At 37.7% G+C, this 18,941-nt stretch overlaps 1 protein-coding gene across 2 annotated transcripts in view; it reads left to right on the top strand.

The window, feature by feature from the left end:
- Positions 1-13,397, top strand: part of SERPINI1 (serpin family I member 1) — a 66,476-nt gene extending 53,079 nt beyond the window's left edge. For both annotated transcript variants that reach the window (XM_061193458.1, XM_061193459.1), the window contains exons 7-9: positions 11,143-11,229; positions 12,664-12,753; positions 13,112-13,397. In XM_061193458.1, coding sequence (XP_061049441.1) covers positions 11,143-11,229; positions 12,664-12,753; positions 13,112-13,188 — 254 coding nt within the window. In that variant the 3' untranslated portion in view covers positions 13,189-13,397. The remainder of the gene's footprint in view (positions 1-11,142; positions 11,230-12,663; positions 12,754-13,111) is intronic.
- The last annotated feature ends 5,544 nt before the right edge of the window (positions 13,398-18,941 follow it).

The following is an 18,941-nucleotide window of genomic DNA, read 5'->3' as shown; positions in this document are numbered from 1 at the left end:
TGACACTTAGTAACCCCACAAGTACCCAGGAAAATTATTAGCATGTATTTTGTTATTACTTTCTACTTCAGTGAGAATTTTCATGGTGTTTAAGATATACAAATTAATTATATTCAATGCCATGTCTATTCCTTTCATTTAACAACTCTTTGTGAGGCAGACAATGTGAGCAAAGTGCTAGGTCATAAAAATGAAGAAGTAATTAAGATATCATACCTGTTCTGAAGAAACACATAGACTCGTGGGGAGAAAGACATAAACAGCTGGATTTAATAAAAGGAAGAGTGATAGAAATGTTTTATTGTAGTAGTGGTTCTTAACCAGGACAATATTGCCCTTCAGGGAACATATGACAATAGCTGGAGACCTTTTTGGTTGTCCCAATTAGGGAGAGCTACTGCCATCTACTGGGTGGAGGCCAGGGATGCTTCTACATCCCTGTGATCTACACCGCACAAGGCAGCTTCCATGACAAAGAATTATCCAACCCAAAATTTCTATAGCAATGAGTTGAGAAACTCTGTACTCGAGAAAGCATTATGGAAGCAGAAAGGAAAAAAATCAAAGGGGAGAATGGGAGGGAGCATATTGGGTCAAAAGATGGAGAAAGAGACTATATGTATTTTTTTTCTTTCTTTTTTTTTATTGAGGTAAAATCGGTATCTAACATTATGTAAGTTTCAGGTGTACAACACAATTTGCTATTTGTATGCACTACAAAGTGATCACCACTGTAAGTCTAGTTACTGTCTGTCACTGTACAATTGACCTACTTCACCAATTTTGCCCACCCCTTTCCTCTGGTAACCTTCTGCTCTGGTAACCACCAATCTATACTCTGTATCTCCATTTTAATGGGTCTTTTTCTGGGGTTTTGTCTTGTTCTTTCATTTGGAATACACTCCTCTGTTCCCTCATTTTGCTTGACTCTCTGTGTTTGTTTCTATGAATTAAGCAAAACAGGTACCTCTCCCAGTCTTGATGGAGTGACCACGTGTAGGAGATGAACCTTATTGTTGAACCTTTCCCCAGCTCTTGGTTGACTCCCGAACCCTTGTGATTGTCTATGTAGCCTGGTTAATACTTGATAAATCCCAGTTGTGGACAGTGTGTGAAGACCCAGCAGTGTGCCAATAAGAGGGATCTCAGTCAGCACCTGGTTTTAGGCCGATTAGAAGCCAGCTCTTCAGGCAGCAGCTTTTAAAGTAAAAGCTGCAAATCCATGCAGCCCTGTGGGTCCACAATTATAAACCCTGCTGACTTCCAGACCAGATCTGAACATGTTCCTGGGTGACAGTTTGCAAAAATCAGGGTTTCAGATGAATGAGTAAACTCTGGGGAGGTACCAGTAAGTTGTGGCGAGGCCAAAGGGGGGCTGAAGGATGGTATCTTCCTGCCTACATTCCCTGCGAGCACCTCTGTAGCCCCTAGATGTGTAACAAACCTGTAGCCTGTCCCTCAGGTTGAAGCTCCAAGACAAGGAAATGGACCTTTTTCACAGGCAGATTGGGGATGGTTTTAGTCTGCCGTCTGTGCAGTGCCCTGGGGGGTGATAGCCTGCACACGACTGTTTCTCTGATTGTTACAGTCCTTTGGGGCCCAGAAATGCAAGCCCCTCTGGCCACCAGGGCCAGGCAATCAAGGGGTGCCCCCTGTGTGGGCTGTGCTCACCCCCAGCTTCAGCGATGCAGGTGAAGAGCGTTGGGGGAAGGGCACACCCTTGCCTCTAGCGAGGTGGAGGAAGAGCGCTGGGAATGGGGCACACCCAAGGCTACAGCAAGGCTATGCTTGTGTGTGCCCACCTGCACTAGCAAGGTATAGGGAGAGTGCAAGAACGGCGCTCACCCATGCCTCTGTCCCCAGAGAAAGTCCCAACTTGTCCCTGCCCCTCCAGCAGATGCTTTAAGATTAGCAAATGAACCTCCTTCACATAAAGTCCAGGCACTTCTCTAACTGCTGCCTTTGTACTGGGTCCTGGGATGAGTGAGACAGTGTGCAAGTCCTTTCAAAGGAGTATCTCAGGTCTCTACACCGCCCTGGGTGCCCTGGACATAAGCCCCTTAGGTTTCCAAAGCCAGATGTTTTGGGGACCTCGTGTCTCCAGCGCAGGTCCCTAGGGTTGGGGTGCCCAACGTGGGGCACAAATACCTTGCTCCTCAGGGTGTAGCTCTGGACCTGTGAGATCCCTCCCTGTTGGAGGTCTCTGCGCCGGGGCATGGAGTTTTTGGTGGGACTGACCCTCTGCATCTCCTACCTGTCTCCATGAGGCCCTTTTATCCCTTGTTGTGCCTCCAGTTGGTCAGCTAATTATTAGTTCTTTTTCGACACTCGCTGTTCCATATGTAGCTTTAGATTTGGTGTGTCTGTGGGAGGAGGTGAGCTCAGGATCTTCCTACACCACCATCTTAGACCACCCCTCTCATAAGTATGTATTTAAGCTTCCAAATGCGTAAAACATTTTTGAACAACATCTTAGAAAATGATAGAAGTGGTTGCCTCGAGAATACTGGACACAGGCTCTTAGATGCGAGAAGGGGTTTCATTTCATAGATCACTGTGTACTGTTTGGAAATTTACCTTGTATATGTATAAATTCTTTAATTAAAAGCCTTACGGGGAAATCTTTTTAAAATAACATTATTAGTAGAATTTGAAAACTCGAAAGTACCCAGAAACCAATTCAGTACTATTGGGACACTGCTACATTCTAAAATCATGTAATGAGATTTTTATCTTTCTTTAAAAATAGTTAATGTGATTTAGCAGTGGACCAAAAATACCCTACATGACATTCTCTTGCTTCTGGAAAAACTGAATGACTTGAGAGTCTTTTGCTAAGACCTCTTGAATCCGTGCTTTCATTTTCTGTTCCATGGCATCTACTTTCATTTCAGACTCTCATTACTGCTGCCCCAGACTATTTCAATAGCCTCCTAAATGGTTTCCAATCTCTCTACCATCTAATCTGTCTTATCTACCACTGCCAAGATTAATCACCGTAAAACTCACTCTCTGATCACTCCAGTTCCTGTTCAGAGCCTGCCTTCGGTCTGCTATGCACCTTCCGCCGCTGGGCAGGGCGTTCAGACCTCAGCTCCCTCCAGCCTCATCTCTGGCTGATTCCTTACACACAGCGTGTGCTCCAGCCAAACTGAACATTGGCTCTGCACCTCACATCCCCCCAGCCCTCATCTTTATGAAATTTCTCCCACCTGAAATACCTTTTGAACTGAGCCTCAGGTCAGATATCTCCAACTTTATTTAGCCACCATGATTACACCAACCAGAAGTAATCACTCCTTTTTAAATACGACAATATTCTATTATTTTTCTTATGCCGCATACCACATTTAATTTCATATTATCATTATTTATGCATTGGCTATCCCCCACCAGAATTTAAACTTCCACATAATTGATCCTTATGTGTGTTTAAGAAGCACCCAGCACCGTGCTTTCTGCTTTGTACTCCCTGAATGAAGGAACAAATAAGACAAGATGCTGTGTATTTATTGTGTTTATTTTTTCACCTCAGTTTGATGTCCATTGCTTTTGACGCTAAATTCCATGAACATAAAACATAGTAAAGACTCATGCAATAAACATGGAATCTAGAGAGTGCTGAGAATCATTTTCTTCTCAGGCTCTATTTAAAATGCTCATCTAGTTGCAGTGAAGATCCTGTTATAGAGTAGGGCTATTTTTGTAATGGAAATGAAGGACCATCAGCATTTGGATTAATAGATAATCCTCTTGGAAGGTGTAAGGGGAAAGAGAAAGAGAGTACTAAATCCTTCAGCATGAAGTATGAGCTTTAATAAAGGAGCCAATGAAATAAAGGAATTAAGAAGACACAGCAAAAGCCATATTCAGGTCAGACTCAAGCGCTTAGATTTATGCTGGACTGCCTCTTACATCCTGCCCTTGTTCGTTCTCTTTCTCCTTCTACCTGTAAGTCAGAGAGCTGTCTTTCTCTTCCAGCACCGTAATTCCAGTTCTACCGCACTTTCTTGCTTGGACTGTTGCAACAGCTGACACAGTTGATCTTCTTGCCCCCAGCTGATTGCTCATCCAATTCACGCTTTACAGCTGCTGCCACCGATACATTCTAAAATCAAAGCCGTCATGTCCTGTTACTTCTGGACGAAGCCCGGGCTCTCTAGCATCATGGTCCAAGCTCTTAAAATCAAGCACATCTCCCGCCACTCCCCTCCTCCTCCTAGCCCCAGCTTCAGTTGGACCTTCAGGTCATCACCACTGCTTCTCTCACTCTGCAGATATAATTCTCTGTTTGGAATGCCCTTGTCCCCTTCTCTGACTTTCACTCTTCTACTTATTCTTCAAGAACCAGTCCAAATGTCAGCATCCCTGAGAAGCTTCCCCTGACATCTTGCCCTTCCTAGATGGTTTACTTTCCCTTCTCTGGATTCTGATAGTGCAAAGTGCTCTTACAAGTTCTACTTTTTCCTTGGATTGTTTGTTCTCATACCTGTCACTGAGCTCGGAGCTCCTCAGAAGCCTGGACTGTGTCATAGACATCTTTCTGTCCTCAGAGCCCAGCATGGTGTGGGGAGCAGGATAGATGCTGGGTGGGTGCGTGCCCTGAGAAGATGGTGCTGGGCTCCGCCTTGCTCCAAGTTGAGGGCTCCTCTCAAGCCTCTGGCCCTCGTCACTGCCCATGCTCCAGCCACAAAGGCCTCTTCTGGGTCCTTGAACACACCTGGCTTGTATCTGCCTCTGCACTAGCCTTTCCCCCACAACTGCTAACTCTACCTTTAGGTCTGCCTGGGACTGGCTCCTCTGTATTCTTTAGGTCTCAGCTCAAATTAACCTTCTCAGACAAGCCTTTCCTAACATCCAATGTCAAGTAGCTCCTCTTCCCTTCCCTAGTCACCAGCCAACCCATCACTTTATATTATTTCTTATACTTACCATACCCTGAAATTGTGGTCATTTATTGATTTGCTTTTTTATTGTCCTTGTTATTTAATGTCTTCTCTCCCCCATTAGGAAGGAACTATTTAGCTCACCATAGCATCAACAATGTCAGGCACATAGGAGGTGCTCAGTACATGAATATATGAATGAGAGAATAAATGAATGAATATTTGCTGGTCTATAACAAAATCTATGCAGAAAAACAAATAAGCAAACACTATTCCTACCTTGAAGGAGCTCAAATTCTAAAACCCTTTCTAAAGTTCATGGGTGGGGCTGAAGCTAAAAGTATTTTAGCAACTAAAGTACGGAGACAGACGTTTTTGGTATCCTAGGGTTCTGTTATGGAACTCCGTTCATTCTGTTATTTTAAGCGTGTCCTTGAAGCGTGATGCAGAAATCCATTAAAATTGGCTGTTTAGGAACAGTGCCACAAAGGAAGTAGTGGCATACTCTTGCATGATGGCCATCCGGCCAGCGTTACGTCAATCACAGGTACTTAGAGCCTTTGGTGCCCTGCACTACCTCATACGGGCAGGGTACTTGATAAATATTTGCTCAGTGACTGAATGAATGCCTTAGTATTTTGCCCTGCTTTTTTCAGAAAAGCTTGAATTACTGCCCAGCTCTTCTCTGGGGAACCTAGGGTTTGCTGGCACTGTTTCCATCTTATCCATTGTGAAAAGCCTTGCTCCACGCTGCCTGGAGAAAACTAGGACCAGTTATTTGGCAGCAATGTCTGCTGTGGCCAGAAGGAGAAGACTGCTTGGGACCAGCGTGTGGGTTTTTTTTTTTTGTAGTTCTGTTTGCCATTGATTTATTTATTTCCATTTTTAGAGAATAGTTAACTTTTCTCTAACAAATAAGACAAACTCATCAGTGTAAATCTCTTTAACTCCCCTCATATTATGATTCCTCGAATACCTGAGTGCGTACTTGGTGGCTGGAAGTGTGCAAGGAACTGGGGATAGGGACAGGAGATAAATAGGACAGGAGGGTCCAGGCCCTCAGGGAATAAGTGCATGGCAGGAAAGATGGCCTGGATTGACGTATAATTACACGAGAATGAGCAATACTGGAGGGCAAACGTAGAAGCTATGAACTTGCCTGTATCCTGCATGATCTGATCTCCTTCTAAGATGTGGCAGCAGATACATTCTTGCTTAAACTACTTTCAGCTTATATTTTATTTTAATGTGACAGCTTGCAGTTTGTGCCTAGAGAAAAAAGTTTCATTTTCTTTTGTTCCCTCAGTGTTCATGATGTGATTTCTTACTTGTTAACATCTTCTCCTACTTGTATATCCAAAGGGGTGGTGTTTTGCTGAAGGTTAAGTGTCGTGAAGTCTTGTTTACAACTGCAGACATTTGCTGTCCTTGGTGTAGCAGTTAATCACCCCTGGGAGTTGGAACACTGGATTCAATCTTTATTTTGCTGTCTTTGAAATATATATGATGACAGTGGTCTGTTGGATCCCATTCCCTTTGCTCTTCTACTCAATTAGATTTTTAAGTTTTCTAGTGTGTGTGTGGTCTTCGTATTCTTTCTCTCTCTGGGGCTGTTTTCCATCAATTTTCCTAGACCATCTACTTTGGATTAGTGTCACATGTTTTATTTATTACAAGAATAAACTTTATAGCTATAATTTTGAACAGAATTGTGGTCATGGTGCCCACAGAGTGACAACACCCAAAGTCTTACAATATGAAATAACTAACCCCTTTCATTCAACAGTTACTAAATGTTGGGTTAACTACTGGAAAATTACACATTACCAGGAAACTCCCTCTACTTAGGTTAGTTCATTCATTAAGCTCCCTAAATGCCAGAAGCCAGGGGCACTAAGGGGAAGGACACAATCCTTGCCTGAAGGAAGTGGACAGTCCAGGAAGAGAGAGATAGCAATGTGAATATGATATATTATGAAGGCTTAAATAGAATTAGATCCTGGGTTCAGTGGGAAAGAGTGATCAGTTCTACTTTAGTGGGGGGGTAGGAATCAGGAGAGAGCAGAAAAGTCCTGGTAGGGTTCGAAGCTGAGCCTTAAAAGTAGATTAGGTATCTCACTGTACAAGGGTTCAGTGAGTTTTTGGGGAAGCAAAGACACAGAAGTGATAAAGTGTGGTATGATCAGGCCATTGCCATTCAGATAATCTGGAGCACAGTGTGTAGAGTGAAGAATGCTATTTGGAAGAGGCAGAGGCAACCTCATGGAGGCCCTCATATTACATACTGAGCAGGTGTGCAAGTGTGTTATATACTGATGGGGAGATGGGAGGTAGAGCTAGCAGGAGAGGTGATAAAGGGTTTTAAGTAGGGGAGTAGCATGAATTGGTTTGTATTTGATGATCATCCCAGAGGAAGCTTTAATGTGAATGGGAGGCAGTTAGAGTACTTTTAACTGCTGTGTCATGATACACTGACATCCCCAGAAACTCATTTTAAAAAGTTATTTGTATGTGTTGCTGGGTTTAATTTTCTGATTTTGAAGAACTTTTACCTCCATATTAATAGGTGAGTTTGGTCTATGATTTTCTTTTCTTAGACAGTCCTTTTTAAATTTTAATAGCAAGTAAGATGACCCAGAGATGACTTAGATTGCTTTTATTCTTTTTCTAGAGTCTGGAATAGTTTTATCTCAGAAAATTCTATTGCTCGAAGGTTTGGTTAAAGTTCCCTAGAAAACCGTCTAGGCTTGGAGTCTTTAATTTTGAGGATGGGGGAAGATTCTGTCTACTGATTCAACTACTTTAATGGTTACTGGACTATTCATTCTATTTTTTTCCTTGATTCAACTTTATAATTTAAATATTTTTATAAAATTGTAGTTGATGGCAAATCTTCTATTTCAAAGTTATCTGCATAAAGAAGCATAAGAAACTTGTGGGGAGAGTTGGAAATATTCTTTATCTTATTTGTAGAGGTGGGGTCATAGATATATACATCTATCAAAATTTACCAAATTGTGTATTATAAATAGATACAATGCATAGTAAATAAAGTATACCCTTTAAAGTTAACATTATCTGCAGAAAATTATATAGTACTTTTCGTGATTTTTAAAAATTCTCTTCTGTTATCTTTAGGTATGTTCTGCTTTTTTGTCTTAATATTGTTTACTTGGGTAATTTCTCTTTCTTCTTTGTGAATCTCATTATAGGTTTGTCCATTTCATTATCTTTTAAATAACTAGCTCTCTGGGAAAAACCCTCAGCATTCTTGCTTTCTTGATCTTTCTGCCATGCTGTCTTGCAGCATCCCTCCCCTAAAAACCGTTCTGTGGAGGTAAATGAGAGCGCATGAGAGGTTTGGGGACTAGAGGAGGGTATACTTGGGGCAGACGCCAGGGTTGAAGGGATGAGATTCCTTCTTTCAAGGTGCTTGGTACAGTCAGCAAATCAGGCTCAGGGGATATTGGAGGCAGTTTGTGCAAATTAATGTGTCTGAAATATCATTCGGTGTTATTGAAAACTCCCCTCAAATTTCTTTTTCTTTTTTTTAAATAAATTTATTTATTTTTGGCTGCGTTGGGTTTTCGTTGCTGCACGCGGGCTTTCTCTAGTGGTGGCGAGCGGGGGCTACTCTTTGTTGCGGTGAGCAGGCTTCTCATTGCAGTGGCTTCTCTTGTTGCGGAGCACGGGCTCTAGCCGCGTGGGCTTCAGTAGTTGTGGCACGTGGGCTCAGGAGTTGTGGTTCATGGGCTTAGTTGCTCCGCGGCATGTGGGATCTTCCTGGACCAGGGATTGAATCCGTGTCTCCTGCATTGGCAGGCGGATTCTTAACCAGTGCACCACCAGGGAAGTTCCTCCCCTCAAATTTCTGAACAGGGCTTACCTGGCAATATGGACACTCCTTATCCTTTAGGAACTGGGTGCTGTCACTTTCGCATTTAGGGCCATTGATGCATGACTCTACCTTAACTGGCAGACTGATGAAAATGGGCAGCAGAATCTGAAAATAATATAGCATCTGTTAACTACTAAATAGTTATATTTTACTGTCTTGGAATTCAGTGTTTGTTTTGCCTACTAAATTATTTTGACTAGTTACTTAATGCAATTGATATTTTTCTTTTCATTTGCTAAAAACACCTAGTCGTCTGGATTTGAGAAAGCTAATTATACTTAATTGTTTGATGTAAAACTTTATTGCTTTTAATTTTTCTTCTAGTTATCAAATGCATTCTAGAAGAAAATATCATAATATTTGAGACGGACTGTTTCATAATGCAGTGCTTCTATCTTAATGCTAAATATGAGCTGAGGAAGGAATATCCCTATTAAAATATAATCAGAGATGCCACCAGTTTGTCTTGGGGCTTATTCAAAATAAGCAGGTGCTTTGCAACAGGTGTACCAAAAATGTTGTTGAACATCATTTTCTATCGGTATCAGATAATTATGTGTTTTTGAACGTATTACTAAGTAGTTTAATGGGAAGTCAATTGTGCTTTTACTGAATAGGGCTGGGCATCAGCAACAAAGTTATTTATCTTAAATTTGAAGTAGACCTCCTGGGATTAGAAAAAAAAATGGTACAAACTTGAGTAATCCTTTATCTTGCTTCTTGTGCTATTTTCCTTTTTATATATTTGAAGTATCTTCTGTTTGTTTTGTTTTAATCTTGGGGAAAAGTGGGAAACCCTAGACTGAAGGCTATTGTATTGTATGCTTTGCTAGGGCTGCCGTAACAAGGCACCACAGACTGAGTGGCTTAAATAACAGACATTTATTTTGTCACAGTTCTGGAGGCTGGAAGTCCAAGATTAAGCTGTCTTCAGGGTGGATTTCTTATGAGACCTCTCTTCTTGGCTTATAGATTGCCATTTTCTCCTTATGTCTTCACATGTTGTATTAGTCAGGGTTTTACAGATAAACGGAACCAACAGGATGAATGGATATACATATATATATATGGAGAGAGGTGGATATATGCATTTGCGTGTATATATATATGTAGAGAGAGAGAGAGAGATTAAGAGATTTATTTTAAGGAATTGGCTTGCACAATTGTGTAGACTTGGGAAATATAAAATCTGCAGGGAAGGTCAGCAGGCCAGAGACACAGAGAGGAGTCTGAAGGCAGTTGGCTGGCAAAATTCCTTCTTGCTCAGAGGAAGCTAGTCTTTGTTCTATTAAAATCTTCAGCTGATTGGATGAGGCCCACCCACATGATGAGAGTAATCTGCTTTACTCAAAGTCCACCAACTTTAATGTTAATCTCATCCAGAAAGCATCTTTGCAGAAACATCCAGAATAATGTTTGACCAATTATCTGGGCACTGTGGCCAAGCCAAGCTGACACATAAAATTAACCATCATGCATGGTCTTCCCTCTGTACCTGTCTGTGTCTAAGTTTCCTCTTCTGGTAAAGAAACCAGTCATACTGGATTAGGGCCCACCTGAATGACTCATTTAAATTTAAGACTATCTCCAAATGCAGTCACATTCTGAAATCTTGGGGGTGAGCGCTTCCACATATGAATTTTAGAGAACAAATTCAGCCTATAACAGCCATTAATTTAAAAGTAAGCATAACTAGAAAGACAATTCAAAGGGAAAAACAGTCCTCCTAATATTAAAAATGTGTTATTTCCTCTGACTTTAGGATAAAGCATGTTTTTGAATCCTCAGATAAACCGATTAATTGGAATGGGAAATAACTTTTTAATATATTCCTGTTTCTACAACCTAGAAGTCAATTTCGTTTTCCTTTGCCAAGGATATTTCTATTATCACAGTAATTAGAGATTAGATTTAAAAAATTTTTTTATTCTGGTTATATGTGGATTTCTGTTTTCATTTTACGTTTTGAAATTTCAAGTTAGGGAGAAACATGTAAGAAGTTTTATCTTGAGTTATGAACTAATTTGAGGTTGCTATTAAAAACAGAGCCACGTTTCTGCTTTTCCTGGCAATATAAGAAATAAACGATGGGAAAATTTCCAATAAAAATGAAGGAGTAAAAAAAAAAAAAAAAATGAAGGAGGAAATCAACAAGAGAATATAAAATAAGGACAAAACAGAAAACACATCTTCAATGGTTCTTTCAAATCATAAATGTAATCTTACAACATTATCTCTTATGTTTTATATCAGTAGCTTATATCACTTATATTTCTCAAATCTGTTTAACTAAAGATAATGTGCTTCCCTTTCTCTGATACCGAAGAAATGCTTCTGTTATCTCTTTTTTTTTTGCAGATAACAAAGAGATTTTCCTTTCTAAAGCAATTCACAAGTCCTTCCTAGAGGTTAACGAAGAAGGCTCAGAAGCTGCTGCTGCTTCAGGTGCCAGATGATTGTTTTCCAAAATCTTCTCACTTTTTTTTTGAGATTTGTATTTTTAAAGCAGTCTTGGGTGGGGAATGGGGGTCATTTAGAACTAAGCCAAAAAACTGACGCTGCTCTAACTTAGAAGTCAAGCTAATGATGAACCTGCTAGAATTTTCCAACTAGGATATGAAGCATGCACTCATTTCAGTGCCCCATACAGAGTAACTCCCATCTCTAATGAGAGGCAGGAGGAGATTGTCAGCTCTGCGGAATAGATTTTCCTGCTGTGCTGCCTGTTTAAATATTTTAAATATTTCCCTGCTGCCCAGTTAATCATTTTTCTTTCTACTTAATTATTTTTGGAAGTTACTTCTTAATTTTGTCAGTGAAGAGCTTTGAGTTTTTAAAAAGCACATGCACAAACAAGAGTGCATGATAGCATGCAATACATAATTTTAAGTTAATAATAAAATAATAATTTTAAATAAAAAAATTTTTTTTAATTTACCTAAATTATGTGTCCAAAGCAAAATGGTAAATGTCCTTGGTTATTTTGAATGTTCTGACTTCCTTAGTTAAGCAAGAAGGATTTTTCTTTTTTTTTTTTCATTTGTTTGTTTGGATTTGTTTCAATATCATGTTCAACAGCCATCATCAAATTTTGGTAGGATTTTTCCCTTCTCCGGTAAAATGTAACATATCATATTTGCACAAATTATTTTTAACTTCTGCATACATTTGTCCATTAAAAGGATCTCATCAGTTAAAATGGTGTTTTCAGGAGGAAATAGAAACAGTAGTCTCAGGCATCGAGAAAGCTTAAAATCCTACATAATTTAATCTTGGCCTTTTCCTGACAACAAATCACCCCCGCAGAAAGTATAAAATGATTATCTCACAATAAGGATCTCAAGGGAATTCAATTTCCCAGCTGTAGGAAACACCATTGCATCTCTTAAGATGTCCACCATTGCATCTCTCCCTGCTGTATTTTCTCCTTCATCACTGCTGTTCTGGCCACTTGCTAGAAGCCTGGTGACTTGCTATGTAAAAATCCCCATTTCATATAAAAGAAATAATGATTTGAGAATATAAAGAAACTGTTTTTTGTTTGTTTGGGGTGTTTTTTTCCCCCCTTTCCTTGACTCAAAGCTCATTTTAGTAAAGCTGTAAGTATTTATCTGAGACTGAGAATAAAAATTTGTAACATGCAAAATAAATTGTCCTATATTTTTGGTGGGATGATGGGAGGGAACTATGTGTGTGTGTGTGTTTGGTTTTTTTAAGATCAAGTAGAAATGTTAACACATTTACAATTTTTCTCTAAGTCTTTAAAATCTTGTTTCGTGTAAATCATTACCTTTGCGTTAAACATAGATAGTTTGGAGAAATTACTCATTAGTCTCCGCACATCCACAAACATGTAATTACTTTCTCTCTGCGTTACAGGAATGATTGCAATTAGCAGGATGGCTGTGCTGTATCCTCAAGTTATTGTCGACCATCCATTTTTCTTTCTTATTAGGAACAGGAGAACAGGTAAGTCTGTTATGAGAACAGAACTTTAATAGGCCAAAAAGAAATCATTTTTTTAATTGAAAACATTTTCCGCATTATTTATCAGATGTGTTCAAATGATTTTTTAAATGAAAATAATTTACTTACATTTTTATCTTTAGAATTTATGAGTATCCAAGGACACAATACTTATCACTGAATCTTTTACTGCTTGTATATTCAGAAGACTTATAGTTTATTCATAAAGCTGAGGTTATTGGAGACCAGTGTTCTTGCTTTCATTTATAATGTACAATTAGAACATTGCTAATTATAAGCAAGAAGGAAAATAAATATCTTTTGTTCAACTCCTCTTTTGTTCATTCCCAACCCAATGCAGGTACAATCCTATTCATGGGACGAGTCATGCATCCTGAAACCATGAACACCAGTGGACATGATTTTGAGGAACTTTAAATCATTTTATTTAAATAATAAGGAAAATAGTAACTAAGCACATTATGTTTGCAACTGGTATATATTTGAGACTTGTGTTTTACAATATATCTTAAGATAATACTTAAAATAGCTCCCGATAAAAACAATGTATGTAAATTCTAAGCCAACTTGTCAAGAATGTTATCCGTATTATTGAGGTAATGATCCTGTCATGTCATTGTGTTTGTTGTGCTAGTATTTAAAATAAAAGTACATAGTGAACATGTGAACAGCTCTGTTTTTCATTTTAGAAGTTGTAGTATAAAGATACCTCTAGGTGAAATTTGGAAACAATGTTGTTTGTGGACATCTTAAGTCTTTTATAATCATGCAGAAACAAAGCACCAAAGTAAATTAGCATCATACATAACAAGCAACAACAAGTGAGGTGAAGACAGGTACTCTGCAAAAATTCTAATTGCTGTTTCTCTGAAGACAGTGTATAGTGTAATATAAAAACCTGCACACTGAACATCTTCTGTGTGGCTCCATGACAAAACTTGTTAGAAAAAAATAGGGCTATGCCAACCCATAGATTATAGCTATAGCTTATTGACTTTGTCTTTAAAGATCATTGGCTTCATAAGGGTGATGTAGATTATGAGCCTGATATATCACCATGCTTTGCTGTGGCAAGTAAAATCCGAACTGTAGCATAGTTCCCAAAAGTCCCCCAATAAGCCAAATGAGCAAATTAATGATAAAAATATGCCCTCTGGTATGTCACCGGAGAGTTAACTAGAAAAACTCTGTTAGTACAGCTACTAGAAACTAGCAGATCATAGGCTGAGAGATGCCCACAGGGATGTTTTTGTTTGTTCTGTGCAAGAGGTTTTCATGTTTTGAACTTGAATGTCTGTAACTGGAATAACACATTCCTTGTTTCTCCCATTGGTTACCTGATGGCTCCGGGATGCATTTGTGTTTGAGACCTCTTGAGAGTTGTAATAAGTCCTCTGCATAATATTTTGGTCTTATTTTCTAGTATAAGAGTAGTCGATTCCAATGGGGACAGTGTCAATTTCTTAAGTTCTCCAGTAAATTATTTTGTTAACCTGTGGCTGAAATAATGGCATTCCTTTGGGGGGAAGAAAAAAAAGAATGGTCTTGTCGTGTTCCATGAATGGAACCAGGTCCATTTATTGCCAAATTTTTGATTCTATGATTAATAATTTCTGAAAAAGTTTGGAACGTTTCAAAATTTAACAGAAACAGTTTGTATGTGACTCTCTTGTGTGTTAGGTATTTTGCTATGGTTTGGAGCTGTTAAGAAGAATTGATATTATTATTAACTTTAATTCTGTTCAGGAGAGTTGTGGTTTGAAGCAACCGGGCCTGACCCTTGACATACTGAATTCTAAACTTGGAGAAAAAACTTGAAAATTTGCATTTTAAACAAGTTCCTTTGGTGATTTTGTTATACACTAAATCTTGAATATTGCTAAAATAAAGGATACAGGTGGAACACTTATACACTATTTGTTTAAATATGATTAATTTATAGAAAATTAGGTCAATCAATGGAGTATCCTAAATTAGTGCTTCTCAAATCTATGTGTAATGGAATCACTTGGGGATCTTATTAAAAATGCAAATTCTCATTTAGTAGATCTGCGGTGGGAACAGAGATTTTATATTTCTAACAAGTTCCCAGGTGATGCCATGGCTGCTGACCCACGGATTCAGGTTGGTAGCAAAGCTCCACTTAACATAGGTTTACATGTTAGATATTTTTACTTATGGAAACAGAAAAACTGTATAATTTTCATGCAACTTGGAGAGATTCAGGAGTTGGGGTTGTAGTTTACATTGAGTGCTATGAATTTATACAAAAAGAAAAAAATGATTTTACCCTAAAGCTTTTTTTTGTTACACATGGAAAAATGCAGACTTCCTCTGCATATTAGAACACTTGAAATACAGTTTTTAAAAATATAAAGACATTTATAGGCAATGCCCATGAAAGAATTTATGAGTATCCAAGGACACAATACTTATCACTTGAATCTTTTACTGCTTGTAGATTCAGAAGACTTATATTCATAAAGCTGAGGTTATTGGAGACCAGTGTTCTTGTTTTCATTTATAATGTACACAGATTGGGCTAACTAATGTTGATTCAGCATTGATATTCTGAGTTTGTGATGTTCTTTATTACCATATCACTACTTCTTAAGCATTACATATATTGCTATACCTGTGTAGCCATCAGTCAACTAAATGAGTTACCTATAAGGAAGAGTAAACATTATTAGACAAGCATGTGGCTTTTATAAAGCCCAAAATGCAATTTGTGTTAGCTGACATAAGATTAAACTCTACCATTCAGAATGTTTACCATAAAATATTTCAATACAATTTAGATGTCCCTTAAATGAAAATGGATTCTGCCTTGTTATTAGCATGTTTGCGGAGTGCTTAAAAATAGAATACTTGATAGTACTGAGTTTTTCCTATTGTTTGATTTTGTTTATAATTTCTTCAATAATTTCCTTTCTATCGAAAACGTAAATCTTTTTTTTTTTTAGTTTCTTTTTTTTTAATTGAGGTATAGTTGATTTACAATATTATATTAGTTTCAGGTATACAACATAGGAATTCAAAATTTTTATATATTATATTCCATTTAAAGTTATTATAAAATATTGGCTATATTCCCACTGCTATACAATATATCCTTGTGGTTTATTTATTTTGTACATAGTAGTTTGTACCTCTTAGCTCCCTTACCCTATCTTGCCCCTGCCCTCTTTCCTCTCCCCATCGGTAACCACTAGTTTGTTCTCTATGTCTGTAAGTTTGTTACATTTTCGTTATATTCATTTGTTTGTTTTATTTTTTAGATTCAGCATACAAGTGATAGCATACGGTATTTATTTCTCTTATTTCACTTAGCAGAATACCCTCTAGGTCCATCCACATTGTTGCAAATGGCAAAATTTCATTCTATTTTATGGCTGAGTAATATTCCATACATATACATATACCACATCTTCTTTATCCATTCATCTATCGATAGGCATTTAGATTGCTTCCATATCTTGGCTATTGTAAATAATGCTGCTATGAATACTGGGGTGCATATATCTTTTCAAATTAGTGTTTTCATTTTCTTCAGATATATACCTAGGAGTAGAATTACTGGATCATATGGTAGTTATATTTTTAATTTTTTGAGGAGAAAAATTAAAAAGTATAGTTCAGTTCCATTTCCTTTAAAATGTATAAGTTAGCACAGATACACACATGCACACACACACACACACACAATGTGCACAGCCAGCTTATGAAAACTTTTCTATTTATCTTATATTTTGGGGGGGGAAATCAACAACAATTATACATCTGCTTTTATTTTAAACCATTTTTCAGCTTCATTGAGGTATAACTGACAAATAAAATGGTATATATTTAAAATTTACAATGCAATGATTTGATATATGTATACATTGTGAAATGATTACCACAAGTTAACACATCTATCACCTCACACAGTTACCTTTGTGTGTATGTGTGTGTGTGTGTGTGTGTGTGGTGAGAATGCTTAAGATGTACTATCTTAGCAAATTTCAAGCATGCAATACAGTATTCTTAACTATAGTCACCATTCTGTACATTAGATCTCCAGAACTTATTCATCTCATAACCAAAAGTTTGTACTCTTTGATCAATATCTCCCTATTTCTCCCACCCACCAGCATCTAGAAACCACCATTCTTCTCTCTGTTTCTATGAGTCTGACTATTTTATTTTTTTTGGTTTCGCATACAACTGATACCATACAGTATTTGTCTTCCTTTGTCTGGCTTATTTCACATAGCACAAGGCCTTCCGAGTTTATCTCTGTTATTATAAATAACCCCCTCAGCCCTGGCAACCACCATTCTATTCTGTTTCTATGTATTCTACTATTTTATTTTATTTTATTTTATTTTTAGATTCTGCATTATGGGTGAGTTCATACAGCATTTGTCTTTGTCTGGCTTATTTCACTTAGCATGGTATCCTTCAGAGTCATCCATGTTGTTGCAAATGGCAGGATTTCCATCTTTTTATGGCTGAATAATATTCCTTTGTGTGTGTGTGTGTGTGTATACATTTGTGTATATTTATATATATGTATATATACATATGTTACACAGGAATGCATATATTACATTTCTTTATCCATTCATACATCAGTGGACACTTAGGTTGTTTTATGCCTATTATGAATAATGCTGCAATAAACACGGGAGTTACAGATATCTTTTCAAGATACTGATTTCTTTTCCTTTGGATATGTATTTTAGATATCAACTCCTTGTCATATATATGGTTTGCAAATATTTTCTCTCATTTTGTAGGTTTCCTTTTCATTTTGTTGAGAGTTACCTTTGCTTTACAGAAGCTTTTTAGTTTGATGTAATCCCACTTGTTGCTTTTGCTTTTGTTGCCTGTGCTTTTGGTGTCATATCCAAAAAATTATTGCCAAGACCAGTATCAGGATATTTTCCCCTATGTTTTCTTCTAAGAGAGCAAATCTAGAGAATATGAAACTTAACTCAGCTGCTTTGTTTCATGTCTGCCAACTAAGTTATTCTTGAGGGAGTTTGAAGCCTCTACATGCACATAAAAATAGCTAATGAAAAAAAACTGTGTCTTATGAAAACTGGGAGAGATATTTCCACAAAATAATCAGTTTACTTATAGAAGATAGTTTAACATTAATAAGCTAAAAGCTAAAGGTGCATTATATATATATTGGTGTCTGATTTTGATGAGACAAAGATGCATGGATTTGTGAAAAAGGTGTTTAATAAAATAAAACCAATGCAAATAAAACACGTACTGTCCTTTGTCCAAATTCACCCTTTATTATGTCTTGAGTATAGACACACTTTTCCTCTCTTTGAAAATTGCAGAGGTTTTTGTCTATTTGGGGGAAAATTACATGGTTATTTGTGACATATGGCATGTTCCAGAAAATGTTTTTTCAGCAGTTATCCCAGCTACTAGCTGATATAGCAGTTTTTTCTCTTTTTCAAATAGGAGACAGTGTTTCATCTCTCCCCTTTTCTGAAAATTTTGTGATAATTCACAAATATATAAATCTGACACTTGTTCACGCAATTGCTCTTTGTTATTCAAGGAAAATTGCTGATGGAGAGATCATCTTTTTCTATATGATTGAGTTACCTCCCTTCAAGTATTTTCTGCTTAAATATTTATAACCAGGTACCTATGGAAAAACATGGGCTGTGTGCATGAGAGAGAATCAAGTTTAAACACCAGATCTGCCACTTACTAGATGTCTGTCCTTGGAACAATGTTGTTTAATTTTCATCTGTATATTCAAATAGTAACACCTACTTCATAGGATTATCTGAGGATTAAATGATATAATGTGTATGAGGAATATAATAAGTACTTGACACATAGCAGTCAGTGATGAAAGGCTAGCAATTAGCATTAACATTACCATATTTCAGCTCTTCTAAGGCACATAATTTTTCACATTTTAACATTAAGAGAATGGAGTGATCAATGGTGTCTTACAGTTGCTGGTGAAGGTAACAACCAAGACTTAGATGGCATTGCCCGCGCACACAGTAATCTTGTTGCATGACGGCTGTCTGACTGTCATCTCTTGGCTTCTCAGTCCACAAACCATTTGAGAAAGAATCATAGTGGCTATTTGAAGAAGCATTGTGAATCCTGGTTATCGTCTGAAAACCTTTCATTGATCTTTC

Source organism: Eubalaena glacialis, chromosome 6 (assembly GCF_028564815.1).
Source record: "Eubalaena glacialis isolate mEubGla1 chromosome 6, mEubGla1.1.hap2.+ XY, whole genome shotgun sequence".
In the NCBI taxonomy this organism is placed as follows: domain Eukaryota; kingdom Metazoa; phylum Chordata; class Mammalia; order Artiodactyla; family Balaenidae; genus Eubalaena; species Eubalaena glacialis.
This window is presented reverse-complemented; position numbering and strand designations above follow the sequence as displayed.